A 14075-nucleotide genomic window follows, 5' to 3' on the forward strand; every position below is an offset into this window, starting at 1 on the left:
CTAATCTTGCCCTTGTATCTTTCGTTTTCTTCATTCTTCCTATTGGAGAAGAATATTTATAGGAAAGTTTGTTTGGTCATTGAGTTGGTGGATATGACCTGAAAATAATGTTTTTAGAAAATACTGACTAGATTGTATAGACGACCTGGTTTACCACCTTTCCTCCTCTACCTTTACCTTTTATATTGTGCAGTGCTGCTATGACTTAAAATATTTATGCCCCTTCCGTTGGAGAGATTTTAAAATAGGTAAGGTAAGGATTTTGACTAGGTAACATTTGTTTACATAAAACGTCACGTTTCATGATAAAGACTGGTCTCTTTGGAGCTGCCTCATGCGCGAGTTCTTCCTTCTCTTATTACCCTTTGCGGTAATTGGCACACAACCACTGGAGGCATGGATGGGATAGTCTTTGGGTCCCTAGCACCAAAGTTAAGCTAATTTTGAATTTATGCCATATTAGCATGCAAACAGTGCCACATGGACATTTAAAATGTCTACTTTATCATCTGAAGGCTCCTGAGGTAGTAACTCTTATTTCCAGCAGAACAAGGAGGAAACAGTAGGGAGACTGGAAGTGCACAAATTCTACAAAAGCATGTTGGAGTCACATAATGAAAAAGCAGATTGTTTTTTATTATGATGTTTCTCCATATTTGGCATCGCTGTAAATGGCTAACTAACATTTACTGCCAATTAAGTACAAATGTGTGGTTTGGTAATACCAGAACAGCAAATTTAAATGAAAAATAAAAGTTAAACATTTCCACACAAAATTTTACAGTCTGACATTTCACTGCGTAGGTAAAAAGACATTTTTTTTTTTTTCACTACAGATTATTATTCAGCATGAATAAAAAAACTACAACTTTTATTTTTAAACAGGAGTCACTGGTTTTAATTTTTACACATTTTAAAATTACTGTGATAAAAAATAATGAAAAAGCTTCTTAATGCCATACACAAATAATATAGATTTGTCCCCATTATATAGCATTTGTTTAATATACAAAATAGAATATTGACACACTTGAATCTATATGTAGTTAAGCAAGTTATTTTGAGGAGGGTATTTTCATACAGCCTTTCATCAGAAAATAAATTCTTTCAGGTATTTTCTACAAAGAAGCTAATCCTTTCCTGAAAACCTGGTCACTAGTCCCTAGAGTACCAGGCTGGCTGAGAATAGTCTGGAAAATGATGAAACTTCCATCCAAAGTGGTTTAAAGTGTCCTCTTTACAAAGCTTTCATTTTCCCTTCCAACACTGAAATCAGGCACATAAACACATTGATCTACAGCTACAGTCGTCTGGTGACCAACCAAGATGGAACTCTCACCGAGGACTGCTGAGGTGTATCCATTTGGACAGATCAGTGTATAATTAGATTGTTCATTCCATGGTGATATAGATTTAGAGTATTTAAAGGGGAACTAAAATGATAAGATTTATTGATAATAGGTCATATAGATACGTAAAACTGGAATTCCTCCCCCTCCCCCCAATAGTCTTAAGTGAGGCTGGCTTTCCTTCATGCACATGCCCAGAGCTCATCCTATGCTAATTATCAAGCTATGACAATTAGCATAGGTACTGATCATGGTAGTTTTCCTTTGGGGTGGCCAAGTTTTTTTTTTTTTTTTCCAGAACCAAGCAGGTGCACTTCTGGGTTCCCTTCCTGTAGTTCTACAAGTAGGTATACACCCCAAAGCATCATTTCCTTAGCTTACTCAGTTCAGCTTGTATAGTATCCCACAGCAAGGCCTAAAAATAGTCATTTTTCTTTTCCAGCAGTTATTAAAAATACTTTTCAGGATTTGTTGTGGGAGTCACCTAAGCATGTCACCAACTCTCATGGAAGTCACTGCAAACAGTTTGGCGTGGCAAGATACCACGTACAAAAAAAATGAAGCTGCTTTCAAATAGCACCATATCTTTTTTCACTTGAGTCCATAATTGTACTCAAACCTAAGATAACTTTCTTCTTTCCCATGTATTCTGAATGGGCACAGCCTCTTTTCCCATCTAATCAACAGCCTCCTGTAGTTGTTTTGATTTCCTATTAACAACAAAATGCACATCTCCATTTTCACTGAACTATATCTTTTTAGAGCCAAGGTTGTTGGGACCAAAGAATAATGTATGATGTGCTTTCTAGTTTAACCATATAACATTCTTTAAATGAACAATAATTTAGAAGCTCTTTTTGAAACTTAACACTGTTGTTGATAATGATATTCAAGTGGTATTTCGTAGGCACCATAAATTTTCACATCCAGCTGGGCTACAAACCGTTTGAAAATACTTTGAGATCAGTTTAAACCATGGCAAAAGGAACATTCCGTTTTTAGAGATCATTCAAAAAAGGAAATGATTACACTTTTTTATTAAATAATTTCTCAAAAATGCTGAAAATAACAAATAACATTCAAAGGATTCAAAAAGAAACATAAACATGTCCTCGTTTTATCTGGAAATGAACCCATATTGGAGGACAGGAAGGAATTAGTGTATTGTTGGCAACCTGTGAGATTCTGCACAATTTACATATTGCTGGAACCTCTATGTGTATTATTGCCAAACTTCTAAAGCCTCTGTTTTTATTTTTATATTAAATTGTTGGAGAGGCTGTATGTGAAAAGCAACCCTGCTATTAGATGGTGCCTGTAAGTATGTAAGTACCACCTGTCTGTCACGTTTACACACTTGAGCGTAGAGAGTTAGTAAGCTAGCCCTGTGCTGGCAGACTCGCTGTTGGAATGAGAAGGTGGTTGGAGTGGGAGGCAGAGGAATTACACCCTCTGTGATCCAATGGAGATGGAGCTTCAGCAACCTCACTGCACACGGCTGGTCTCCATCACCCTCTTCCCCTAGAGGACACCTGTTGGTTTGTGAGACCATCGCTACCTGTATGAATGCTCACGCACACTAGAAATCATATAGGTTATCCATCAACATTTCTTTGACCCCTACAAAAAATATATAACATGTCGTGATAAAACAATCTCATCTAAAAATCATTCTTATTTTACACTATACAAGCTATTTTACAATCATTTTAATAAATTGCATGTAAAGCTGCAGTAGCCCTGCCCTTCCCAGATTAGTGAATACCAATATGATATATATCTGAAACTATAACTAAATATAAAAATATATTAGAAGTTTCATATTTTTAATATTAGATTTGCAGTTTCCTATTACACAAATAATTTGGCCACCTTAAGTAGAAATGAAATTTCTTGTGGCTTAGTAAATATGTTAGGTTTTGAGTTTACAGAAAGTTGGTAAGGTGCACACAGAAAGGGCTACTACAGCTTCTAATTTGTTTAAAATGAGAATTCTCAACAGAGGGGAGGAGGAATTCACAAGACTGTGTTAAACTCTATGGCACAAGTAGGGATGCGGTGTTTTACACACACGGAGTCTGACACACAGTTCTAAATCACGAAAGTCAGTAGCTGAGCTTTCCTGTATCATCAGGAAAGAGAAACCAATCGGTGACAGATGGGAATGTGAAAATGGGTGTCTAGCCATTTTTGCCGTATTATTAGAGATGTATTTTTTGGGTAAAGTTTAGGAAAAGGGATTATTTGGTCTGATTAAAAATCTCTCAGCTGTGATACAGCTGGGTTACCTGGAACCTTAAAGACATTGTACAAACTACTACAAAAGGTCCTGAAAGACAGTTTACCAACTTTCTTGCCATCTAACCATTTCAGAGATGGGGTATTAGGTACACACAGGGCCTCTTGGTAGTTTTTTTTTTCTTTTTTTAAATTAATTAGTCTTTTGCAACCCTCATCCACAGTTTACCAAGCAGGTCGCTGGACTAGGTGCTCTATGCCAGTTAGGACGGTTAATCTGTACAACCTATGTAATTCTCCACTGAAGCAGATATATACAAAAGAAGAGCTTTTTTTGACAAGAATACTGGAGATTTGAGTCAATTTTTATGGTCTTCTGACAGCTAAGTGCCATCAGGTTAGAAGCACCAACCCATTTTCACACAGAAGATTAATGTTTAGAGTTTATTTAGGAAAGCTATGAACTAGCTGCCCATCTTAAACAGCTGTACAACAGGCAACTTGAATACAAAATTATGTAAGAAAAAAATGAGCAAGCGTAGTTCACTGAATATAAAGGAAATTGTTAAAACCAGACAGTAACAGCTATAAAAGGCACGACTTCCCTTTTCTGATATACACTTGTAAACTTTTTTCAGGTTTCCATGCATAAATCAAAAATTGCTACCTTAACTATACAGGGGAAAATACACCAACAAAAAGTCTAGAAAATTTTATCCAGCCAACTGCGAAAACTATGAGCAGAAAGTTTGTCACACAGACTTGGGGCTCTGGTTGTTCAGGTGCCATCCTTCCCTGACAATGGGGATGACCCCCACATTACTGTGTCTAATTTCCAGGATATACCAACTAATGAATTCCCCTTTCTACTTTTCCCACCACTGAAAAGTGATGACTCAACTGCTTCTGTTGCCAAGTCTTGGCCCTCTATAAACCACATGTAGTGCGTATTTAAAACAAAACAATGACAACAAAAAAGACAAAATGAAAAAAAAAAAAAAACCTGCACATTAAGAGTTTGTACAATAAAAGCTGTAAATTCAACTTTCTTTAAGGCAATCTTTCTTATTAAGGCAGTCACTTTTGATGAAAGAGAAGTTTTTTGATTTTTCCATTTGAAAATTTTGGTATCTGATTGCTGATGATTTCAGTCAACATCTCTGGGAATTCAATACTCATGGTCTTATCCAAAAATGTTTGGAAGCAATAGTTAAGGAGATTTTCAACTACCTGCAAGAGAAGATATAGTAATGATTAGTAGTAAAAATTGATCAGTAGGGAGATTTCATGATTGTTGACCTCTATTATTATTTTTATATCTGACCCAGAATATGCCCACCTCTACTGGAATTCCCCCAAGTAAAAAGGGAACAGTTAAATAATATGAGCCCTCCAGCATAAGGGACATTTTAATCTTTTTAAGTTGTATGTGGAATTAAATGTTGCATGATGAATTGCAACATCATAATATATATGAAAGGACGTATTATTCTACTTTAAGGGGTTAATCGTACAAAAACAAGGAATTCTACAAAAACAAGGAATTCTACACCTTTAAAAAAAAAGTGCTGTTAAATTCTGTAATAATATAATGTTATATGCATATAACTAGATGAAATATTTGATAATTGGTCTTAGGAAAAATGTATGCCAAAGTGAAGTTCATAAATTGAACTAAAACGACCACCAAGATGTACAAACTGGGGGGGAACCCTATTGGTATATACACTAACCAAAACATACTTTATGTTCCAGAAAGTCCATCTTATGTTCAGCTTTATGTCTGACACTTACATCATGCATGGAGTCCAAGAGTTTAGTCAGTTGGTAAAATCGTTGCCAGTTCTGACTGGAGTTTCCTTCCCGTTTGACAATGGCCTTTCCCAGCTCTTTGATGTAGGTCATTCTAATTTCATCAAACAGCTCTTGGCTCTTCAAGCCGTCTTTAGGAACTAAAAGGTTAAGATGGAGTCAATTAAAGAATTTTCTTGCTATAACTTTACATATACAGTCATCCCTCAGTATCCGAGGGGAACTGATTCCAGGACTTCATGCGGATACCAAAATACCAGGATGCTCAAGTCCCTTATATAAAATGGCACAGCATTTGTGTATAACCAATGCACATCTCCTGTATACTTTAAATCATCTCTAGATTACTTATAATACTTAATACAATGTAAATGCTATATAAATAGTTGTTCCCTCACAATTGAAGACTGGCGCTTGAAGGTAGCCTTTCTCTTCTATGAGTTTTCTTTTTTGATTATGTTTTAGGTGAAAGTTTACAGCACAAATTTGTTTCTCATTCAAAAATTTATACACAAATTATTTTGTGACATTGGTTGCAATGCTTCAATGTGACAGCATTTTTCCCCCTTCCCTTTCCACCACAGGTTCTCCATGTCCATTCCTCTAGCTCCTGTCCCTTCCTGCCTTCTCATCTTTGCTTTCGAGCAGGTGCTGCGATTTGGTCTCGTACACTTGCTTGAACTAAGAAGCACGTTCCTCACATGTGTTACTGTTTGTTTTATTGTTAGGTGCAGTGGAGTCGGTTCTGACTCATAGTGACCCTCTAGGATAGAGTAGAATTGCTCCATAGGGTTTCCAAAGAGCGGCTAGTGGATTTGAACAACTGGCAACCTTTTATTAGCAGCTGAGCTCTTAACCACTATGACACCAGGGCTCCTGTTTGTTTTATAGGCCTGTCTATGACTGAGGGGTATATTTTGGGAGTGGCTTCAGTTCTGAGTTAGCATGGTGTCCAGGGGCCACATTCTTGGGGGTTCCTCCAGTTTCTGTCAGACCAGTAAGTCTGATCTTTTTTTGTGAATCTGAACTTTGTTCTCCATTTTTCTCCCACTCTGTCTGGGACCCTCTGTTGTGTTCCCTGACAGAGCCGTAGGTGGTGGTAGCTGGGCACCATCTAGTTCTTCTAGGCTCTGGCTAGTGGAGGGTGTGGTTCATGTGGTCCATCAGTCTTCTGGGCTAATATTTTCCTTGCATCTTTGGTTTTCTTCATTCTCCTTTATTCCAAATGTGATGGCACCCATAGATGTATTTTAGATGGCTGCCTGCAAGCTTTTAAGACCCCCGATGCTCCTTACCAAAGTAGGATGTAGAACATTTTATGAACTATGTTATGCTGACTGACATAAATGTCCCCCAAGACCATGGTCCCCAGCCCTCAACCTCAGTAACTCAGTGCCTCAAGGTATTTAGATGTGTCTAGGAAGCTTCTATAGCTTTGCCTTGGTCAAGTTGCGCAGACCTCCCCTATATTGTGTTGTCTTTCCTTTCACCAAAAAAACACTTCTCTACCATCAAAGATTGTTTTTTTTGCTGTGTGTAAACTTTTTCTTGAGTATGTATAATAGTAGTCTCATACAATATTTGTCCTCTGTGAGTTTCCTGAGCTCTTCTGGGAGCACTGATGCTGCCTGGGCATCAGCTGATGCAAATTCTCCTATAATCTTGAAGTTCTTGAGGCTGTAGCACTTTACAGAGCTAGCTAGCCATCCCTTACTAGCCTTAAACTCCCTTCTTCTCACTTGCCTAACCCCCTAACCTTTAGCCTTTAAGGGACTGCTTTGACCACTTCATTGCTTTTTAGGAGCCTTTTTTTCCCTGTAGAAACAATGGGTGCACACAGCCTAAGCAGTGAATAAACAAGATGCAAGGTGAACAATGCTCAAACAACGAGTGCTGGAGAGAGACTGGGATCTATGAAATGGTGGGAGGCTACAGTAAGGCATGCCTACACATCACTTCATTTGTGTGGATTTAGCATAGTGCTCGTTCAGTGCATGTCAGATTCAAGTTTTGCTTTTTGGAACTACTTTCTTTTAGAATATTTTCAATCCCTGATTGGTTGAATCCACAGATGCAGAACCCACGGATATGGAGGGCTGACTATATACAACTTGGGCATTAAACAGCACACTTCAAAACTTATGCTGACTATCATTTTAAAATACAGGCATGATTTCAAAGAATCATGAAACTACAGCTGAGAGAATACGTGATAAAAGAGAACTGGAGAACTTGTTAGGTGCCATCCAGCAGGTTCTGACTCTTAGTGACCCCATGCACAACAGAATGAAACACTGTCCAGTCCTGCACATTTCACAATTGTTGGCTATGTTTGAGTCCATTGTTGCAGCCACTGTGTCAGTCCATCTCACTGAGGGTCTTCCTGTTTTATGCTGACCCTTTACCAAGCATGATGTCCTTCTCCAGGGACTAGTCCCTCCTGATAACATGTCCAAAGTATGTGAGGTGAAGTCTTGCTATCCTCTCTTCTAAGGAACATCCTGGCTGTACTTCTCCCAAGACAGAGTTGTTCATTCTTCTGGCAGTCCATAGTATAGTCAAGATTCTTCACCAACACCATACTTCAAAGGCATCAATTCTTCAGTCTTCCTTATTCCTTGTCCAGCTTTTGCATGAATATGAGGTGACTGAAAATACCTTAGCTTGGGTCAGGCACACCTTAGTCCTCAAAGTGGACTTGACCTTGGGTAAATCACTTGATCTCTCATCTATGAAAGGGAGCTTGTGAGGCCACCTTCTTCTCTACTTCACACAGCTATTTAGACGACCAAATGAAATAGTACAGTGCATATTTAGTTAACCTTAGCTGTCATGCCGTGCTTGAGTTTAATTCTGGTGCCGAGACAACAGGCTTCAACAATACTGTGTCTTCCACTAATTACACCTTGGACTATCTGGGGTTTCATCCGTCAATGAAAACCTTAAAATCAGCGTATGATACATTTTATTAGTGTGTTAACATACTGAGTTGATATGATTGTATCTCAAAACAAACTTGATTTTTTACGTAGCCTATATATACGTTGCTGGGGAGAAAATGGCTGCCTCCTTTACATAGTTAGAAATACAGAAAATAGGTCATAGATTCTAGATTGTAAAACCGGTTTGAAAAAAATCAGTATTTTTGTATATTACTCTTCAAAAATTGATACCAGTAAAAAAGACAGTGAACAGGGGGTCTTAGTTAACTAATCATGGTTTCACTTAATCCTACAGAAATTATGACTTTTGGAGAGTGCTGCACGACCAAAGCGTGCTCCTAAGGAACACCAATTTTGTGTTAACGATGGTTAGGGAAAAAAGAAATTGGTCGTCAACATTTAAGAAAAGTTAAATGCTTAATACAAAGAGATGAGGCAGATTTCTTAATTTCAGGGCATTTTGGAGGCATTATTACACACTGTGACTCTCCAGGCAGGGGAATACAGTATGCATTCTTCCCTAAACTTCACTGTGGCTGACATTTTGGAAAATGCTGATGTAGGGGAAAAGCAGTGAAGTCTTCATTTACTTCTTACTTGCCAGGTGGACTTTGGTATAACCGCCCTGAGCCTCTATATCCTTTTTAAAATCAGAATAATTATCCTCTGCTCTGTCTTTCTCATGGATTGTGATTAGGATTAGGCCAAAGAATATGTATGAAAATGTTTTGATCCTATAAAGCATGATATATATATATATATATATATATATATATATATATATATATATATATATATATATATATCATATAAATATACAAAGAATGATAAGAGGCCATCATGTTAAAAATGGGGGTAATTTTACGCATTACTGTATTATAGATAATCTATTGTTGATTCTATAAATGATTATGATTTTTTTCTTGCTAGCCAGTTATAATGTTAAAAGCAATTATGGGTGAAGTATTATTCAATAAAAAAAAAAATTTCATCCATCTCAAACTTTTGGGTAAATGATACATTTGTATCATTTTTTTTCTAACTTTTCAGTGTTAAAATCACCGGCATTACATTCACTTCTGGCCTTAGGGAGTAAGTACTGTCTGGAATTCCCTCCTTGCTAGAAACAAATAGAAAAGTGAATAAAATGTAGGATTCTGACCCAAAGCAACCCTATAGGACAGAACAGAACTGCCCCATAGGGTTTCCAAGGAGTGGCTGGTGGATTTGAACTGCCAGCCTTTTGGTTAGCAGCCATATCACTTAACCCCTGTGTCACCAGGGCTCCACATACTTACTGCTATAATATGCTACCTTAAAACAGGTCTCTAACAATGACCTTTATGTATTTTTACTCGGTTGTGGAAAATTCTCTTGCCTTGATTGAAATATTAATACTTCTTAAACTCATTAACATAAAAAAACTTTTTGTGAAGCAATTTTACTCTGACACACATGGGGTCACTATGTGACTGAATTGACTCAATGGCAACTAGTTCATTTTTTTGCTACTAATGTAAATGGTACTATGTTATTTAATTTTAAATTCCAATTGCTCATTGCTAGTATTATATAGGGAAGCAACTGACTTTTATATATTAACCTTGTATGCTGTTGTTGTTAGGTGCCGTTGAGTCAGTTACGACTCACAGCAACCCTATGCACAACAGAACGAAACACTGCCTGGTCCTGCACCATCCTTAAAATAGTTGTTATGCTTGAGCCCATTGTTACAGCCACTGTGTCAATCCACCTCGCTGAGGGTCTTCCTCTTTTCCGCTGACCCTGTACTCTGCCAAGCATGATGTCCTTCTCCAAAGACTGATCCCTCCTGTCAACATGTCCAAAGTATGTAGGACACAGGCTTGCCATCCTTGCTTCTAAGGAGCATTCTGGTTTTGCTTCTTCCAAGACAGATTTATTCATTCTGCCAGTCCGTGGTATATTCACTATTCTTCGCCAACACCACAATTCAAAGGCATCAATTTTTCTTCGGTCTTCCTTATTCGCTGTCCATCTTTCACATGCATATGATGCAATTGAAAATACCGTGGCTTGGGTCAGGCTCACCTTAGTCTTCAAGGTGACATCTTTGCTCTTCAACACTTTAAAGAGGTCGTTTGCAGCAGATTTACCCAATGCAATGCGTCTTTCGATTTCTTTACTGCTGCTTCCATGGCTGTTGATTGTGGATCCAAGTAAAATGAAATCCATGACAACTTCAATCTTTTCTCCACTTATCATGATGTTGCTCATTGGTCCAGTTGTGAGGATTTTTGTTTTCTTTATGTTGAGGTGCAATCCATACTGAAGGCTGTGGTCTTTGATCTTCATTAGTAAGTGCTTCAAGTCCTTTTCACTTGCAGCAAGCAAGGTTGTGTCATCTGAGTAACGCAGGTTGTTAATGAGTCTTGCTCCAATCCTGCTGCCTCGTTCTTCTTCATATAGTCCAGCTTCTTGTAGTATTTGCTCAGCATACAGATTGAATAGGTATGGTGAAAGAAAACAACCATGGCGCACAACTTTTCCGACTTTAAACCAATCAGTATCCCCTTGTTCTGTCCGAAAAACTGCCTCTTGATCTATGTAAAGGTTCCTCATGAGCACAATTAAGTGTTCTGGAATTCCCATTCTTTGCAATGTTATCCACAGTTTGTTATGATCCACACAGTCGAATGCCTTTGCATAGTCAATAAAACACAGGTAAACATCCTTCTGGTATTCTCTGCCTTCAGCCAGGATCCATCTGACATCAGCAATGATATCCCTGGTTCCACGTCCTCTTCTGAAACTGGCCTGAATTCCTGGCAGTTCCCTGTCGATATACTGCTGCAACCGTTTTTTGAATGATTTTCAGCAAAATTTTGCTTGCGTGTGATGTTAATGATATTGTTCTACAATTTCCACATTCGGTTGGATCACTTTTCTTGGGAATAGGCATAAATATGGATCTCTTCCAGTCAGTTGGCCAGGAAGCTGTCTTCCATATTTCTCGGCATAGACGAGTGAGCACCTCCAGTGCTGCATCTGTTTGTTGAAACATCTCAATTGATAGTCCATCAATTCCTAGAGCCTTGTTTTTTGCCAATGCCTTCAGAGCAGCTTGGACTTCTTCCTTCAGTACCATTGGTTCCTGATCATATGCTGCCTCTTGAAATGGTTGAACATTGACTAATTCTTTTTGGGATAATGACTGTGTGTATTCCTTCCATCTCTTTTTTTTATTATTATTAATTTTTATTGTGCTTTAAGTTAAAGTTTACAAATCAAGTCAGTCTCTCACAAAAACCCATATACACCTTGCTACACACTCCCAATTACTCTCCCCCTAATGAGACAGCCTGCTCTCTCCCTCCACTCTCTCTTTTCATGTCCTTTTTGCCAGCTTCTAACCCCCTCCACCCTCTCGTCTCCCCTCCAGACAGGAGATGCCAACCTAGTCTCAAGTGTCCACCTGCTCACTCCTTACCAGCATCCCTCTCCAACCCATTGTCCAGTCCAATCCATGTCTGAAGAGTTTGCTTTGGGAATGGTTCCTGTCCTGGGCCAACAGAAGGTCTGGGGGCCATGACCACCGGGGTCCTTCCAGTCTTAGTCAGACCCTTAAGTCTGGTCTTATGAGAATTTGGGGTGTGCATCCCACTGCTCTCCTGCTCCCTCAGGGGTTCTCTGTTGTGTTCCCTCTCAGGGCAGTCATCGGTTATAGCCGGGCACCATATCTAGTTCTTCTGGTCTCAGGATGATGTAGTCGCTGGTTCATGTGGCCCTTTCTGTCTCTTGGGCTCGTAATTGCCTTGTGTCCTTGGTGTTCTTCATTCTCCTTTGATCCAGGTGGGTTGGGACCAATTGATGCATCTTAGATGGCTGCTTGCTAGCGTTTAAGACCCCAGACGCCACTCTTCAAAGTGGAATGCAGAATGTTTTGTTAATAGATTTTACTATGCCAATTGACTTAGATGTCCCGTGAAACCATGGTCCCCAGACTCCTGCCATGCTGGCCTTCGAAGCGTTCAGTTTATCCAGGAAACTTCTTTGCTTTTGGTTTAGTCCAATTGTGCTGACCTCCCCTGTATTGTGTGCTGTCTTTCCCTTCATCTAAAGTAGTTCTTATCTGCTATCTAATTAGTGAATACTCCTCTCCCACCCTCCCTCCCTCCCCCATCTCGTAACCACAAAAGAATGTTTTCTTCTCAGTTTAAACTGTTTCTCAAGTTCTTATAATAGTGGTCTTATGCAATATTTGTCCTTTTGCATCTGACTAATTTCACTCAGCATAATGCCTTCCGGGTTCCTCCATGTTATGAACTGTTTCACAGATTCGTCACTGTTCTTTATCGATGCGTAGTATTCCATTGCGTGAATATACCATAATTTATTTCTCCATTCATCCATTGATGGGCACTTTGGTTGCTTCCATGTTTTTGTTGTTGTAAACAGTGCTGCAGTAAACATGGGTGTACATATATCTGTTCGTGTAAAGGCTCTTATTTCTCTAGGATATATTCCAAGGAGTGGGATTGCTGGATTGTATGGTAGTTCTATTTCTAACTTTTTAAGGAAGCGCCAAATTGATTTCCAAAGTGGTTGTACCATTTGACATTCCCACCAGCAGTGTGTAAGTGTTCCAATCTCTCCACAGCCTCTCCGACATTTATTATTTTGTGTTTTGGGGATTAATGCCAGCCTTGTTGGAGTGAGATGAAATCTCGTTGTAGTTTTGATCTGCATTTCTCTAATGGCTAATGATTATGAACATTTCCTCATAAATCTGTTAGCTACCTGAATGTCTTCTTTAGTGAAGTGTCTATTCATATCTTTTGCCCATTTTTTAATTGGGTGATTTGTCTTTTTGCAGTATCATGTACATTTTAGAGATCAGGCGCTGATCAGAAATGTCACAGCTAAAAACTTTTTCCCAGTCTGTAGGTAGTCTTTTTACTCTTTTGGTGACGTCTTTGAATGAGCTTCCATCTTCTTTTGATACTACCTGCGTCATTTAATATTTTCCCCATAGAATCCTTCACAACTGAAACTCGAGGCTTAAATTTTTTCTTCAGTTCTTTCAGTTTGAGAAACACCTAGCGTGTTCTTCCTTTTTGGTTTTCCATTTCCAGCTCTTTGCACATGTCATTATAATACTTTGTCTTCTCGAGCCACCCTTCGAAATCTTCTGTTTAGTTTTTACTTCATCAATTCTTCCTTTTGCTTTAGCTGCTCGATGTTCGAGAGCAAGTTTCAGAGTCTCCTCTGACATCCATCTTGGTCTTTTCTTTCTTTCCTGTCTTTTCAATGACCTCTTGCTTTCTTCATGGATGATGTCCTTGATGTCATTCCACAGCTCGTCCGGTCATTGGTCACCAGTGTTCAATACATCAAATCTATTCTTCAGATGGTCTCTAAGTTCAGGTGGGATATACTCAAGGTCATATTTTGGCTCTCGTGGACTTGCTCTGATTTTCTTCAGTTTCAGCTTGAACCTGCATATGAGCAATTGATGGTCTGTTCCACAGTCGGCCCCTGGCCTTGTTCTGATGATATTGAGCTTTTCCATTGTCTCTTTCCACAGATGTAGTCAATTTGATTTCTGTGTATTCCATCTGGCGAGGTCCATATGTATAGTCGCCGTTTATGTTGGTGAAAGAAGGTATTTGCCATGAAGAAGTCGTTGGTCTTGCAAAATTCTATCATTCGATCTCCAGCAGTGTTTCTATCACCAAGGCCGTATTTTCCAACT

General features: G+C 38.8%; 1 protein-coding gene across 7 annotated transcripts in view; it reads right to left on the reverse strand.

Moving 5' to 3' along the window:
- Positions 1 to 607: 607 nt before the first annotated feature.
- Positions 608 to 14075, reverse strand: part of NR3C1 (nuclear receptor subfamily 3 group C member 1) — a 117760-nt gene continuing 104292 nt past the window's right edge. For all 7 annotated transcript variants that reach the window (XM_049873969.1, XM_049873967.1, XM_049873968.1 and 4 more), the window contains exons 8-9: positions 5382 to 5539; positions 608 to 4817 (exon numbers count right to left, since the gene is read on the reverse strand). In XM_049873969.1, the coding sequence (XP_049729926.1) occupies positions 4665 to 4817; positions 5382 to 5539 (311 nt within the window). In that variant the 3' untranslated portion in view covers positions 608 to 4664. The remainder of the gene's footprint in view (positions 4818 to 5381; positions 5540 to 14075) is intronic.

Source organism: Elephas maximus, chromosome 2, assembly GCF_024166365.1.
Source record: "Elephas maximus indicus isolate mEleMax1 chromosome 2, mEleMax1 primary haplotype, whole genome shotgun sequence".
Lineage (NCBI taxonomy): Eukaryota > Metazoa > Chordata > Mammalia > Proboscidea > Elephantidae > Elephas > Elephas maximus.